The 2,192-nt window shown below is 32.3% G+C and overlaps 1 protein-coding gene across 1 annotated transcript in view; it reads left to right on the top strand.

The window, feature by feature from the left end:
* Positions 1-2,192, top strand: part of LOC107724975 (dual specificity mitogen-activated protein kinase kinase 2-like) — a 10,476-nt gene that overhangs the window by 4,744 nt on the left and 3,540 nt on the right. Inside the window, exons 4-5 of the mRNA XM_016534081.1 lie at positions 485-562; positions 1,399-1,450. Coding sequence (XP_016389567.1) covers positions 485-562; positions 1,399-1,450 — 130 coding nt within the window. The remainder of the gene's footprint in view (positions 1-484; positions 563-1,398; positions 1,451-2,192) is intronic.

Below are 2,192 nucleotides of genomic sequence, written 5' to 3'. Positions count from 1 at the left end.
TGGAAATATTTTGTAACATTATAAATGTCTTTATCATCACTTTTGATCAATTTAAAGCATTCTTGCTAAATAAAAGTATTAATTTTTATAATTTCTCCCCCACAAAAAAAAAATTTATACTGACGCCAAGCTTTTGAATGGTAGAGTGTATAATGTGACAAAAGCTATTTATTTCAGATAAATGCTGATCTTTGGATCTTTCTCTTCATCAAAGAATCCTAAAAAAAAATGTAGTCAACTGTTTTAAATATTAATAATAATAATCAGAAATGTTTCTTGAGCAGCAAATCAGCATATTATACTGATTTCTGAAGATCATGTGACACTGAAGACTGGAGTAATGATGCTGAAAATACAGCTTTGATCACAGAAATAAATTACAGTTTAACAGAGATTCACATAGAGAACAGTTATTTTAAATGGCAAAAATTGTGGTTACTTACTGTGTCCGGTAAGTGTTTTGTGTGTTTCTCCTTGTTGTCAGGATGGAGGCTCTTTGGATCAGGTTCTGAAAGAGGCTCGCAGAATTCCAGAGGAGATCTTGGGAAAAGTCAGCATAGCCGTGAGTGTGTTTACGCGAATAATTCAGTTGTGAAACCGCAACTTCAGAATGTTTTAATCGATGGGTGCTAGGCATGCTGATACTACATTGTAAATGTAAGTAAAAACATTAGCTGTTGCATGAGTTATGTGGTTCCCTACATTGTAAATAAAACGTCATGTAATTACTGTGCAGCTCTAAATGTGGGATCTGCCGTTAAATGAAAGATAAAATACAATAGAGCAATAGAATTAACAGTGAAAGTAACAGAAGCTTGTACAATACTTTTTAACAGGCGTAATTAAATGTGAAAATGACTAAAGGAAACATCTATTTACTAAAAGAATATGATTGGTATTCTTTTGGTTTCTCCACCCAATATGTTTACAAATTACAAATGCAATGAAAATACAGGTGTCGGTAATCATTGGAAAGTTTTTAAAAAAGTAAAGTTTTGGTATTGTAATAAGTGGTATGGGTGCATTACTCTAACGTGTGCTTATTAGCTCAGAAAGCTCATTATGATCTGATGTCTTTGACTGCTTTATCTTTTCTTTTTTTATATAAGAATAATTCCTCCCAACCCTGACTTACTTTCATCTGTAAAGGACAAAAGGTGAAGTTTAGCACAATGTTCATGCTGCTCATTTTCCAAATGTGAAGGTGAATGAAAAAAAAAAATCTCCGCCTAAACTCTCAAATGTCATTCTTGCTCTTATTGTATGGAAAACGAGCAGTTTGGTCATTATATGAAAGTTGAATCCACAGAAAAAAAGCAACTCGTATAGTTTTGGAACAACATTTACACCTTTTTCAGATTTAAAATTTTATTTTTCTTGTCTTTTTTCTTCAAACAGGTTTTAAGAGGACTCGCTTACCTTCGAGAAAAGCACCAGATTATTCACAGAGGTAAAGAAAATAATTAACCCTTACTTTTCTCCTACATGTGCTCCTAAGTTGAAATATGTAGGAGCACATTAAAAAAACTTTAGGGGCACAGTGAAAATTCATCAGACAATGTGTTAGAATAACAAAAAGTACAGTGTGTGTTAAATATCTCTGCTTCTAACTGTACTTACTAATTATGTAAGTATTTACAGGCCTACTTTAAACTGTATAAAATGTGTCTATACTGTGTGTGTGTGTGTGTGTGTGTATATATATATACACCGTGCCTGCATAAGATTATGCAAGTTGATATTCTGAGACATATTTTTTTTCCAAGCACATTTTACCAATTCCATGCCACATCAATCTAAATAACTACTATTCATTCTGTGTTTAATCATTTATAAATGATATATAATTGTCTATAAAAGATGGAAGTGAAAAACGCCTGATATTCAGGCGTATATTCTTTTGCAGTTAATGTCTCTTCTTCTCCAGCAGTTTTTTTTCTGACCCAATGAGCATTTCGCTCTCCAATGGTCATGCCTTAACTGTGCAATTTCTAGTATTGCATTAGTATTGCATCCTTCTCATGGCCATTTAATAATTTTTCACTTTTCAGTTTGAGTTAAATCTCTTTTTGTCTCATTTTATCTGTAAAAGAAAACCTGCTTAATAATTATGCACACCTGAATATCAGGCGTTTTTCACTTCCAGCCTTCATAGACCATTATGTATCATTTATAAAAGAAATATGACCAGA

The sequence above is a fragment of the Sinocyclocheilus rhinocerous genome, unplaced genomic scaffold, assembly GCF_001515625.1.
Source record: "Sinocyclocheilus rhinocerous isolate Xijiao unplaced genomic scaffold, SAMN03320098_v1.1 scaffold2019, whole genome shotgun sequence".
In the NCBI taxonomy this organism is placed as follows: domain Eukaryota; kingdom Metazoa; phylum Chordata; class Actinopteri; order Cypriniformes; family Cyprinidae; genus Sinocyclocheilus; species Sinocyclocheilus rhinocerous.
Note: the sequence above shows the minus strand (reverse complement) of the source record. Positions and strands in the feature narration are given on the sequence as shown.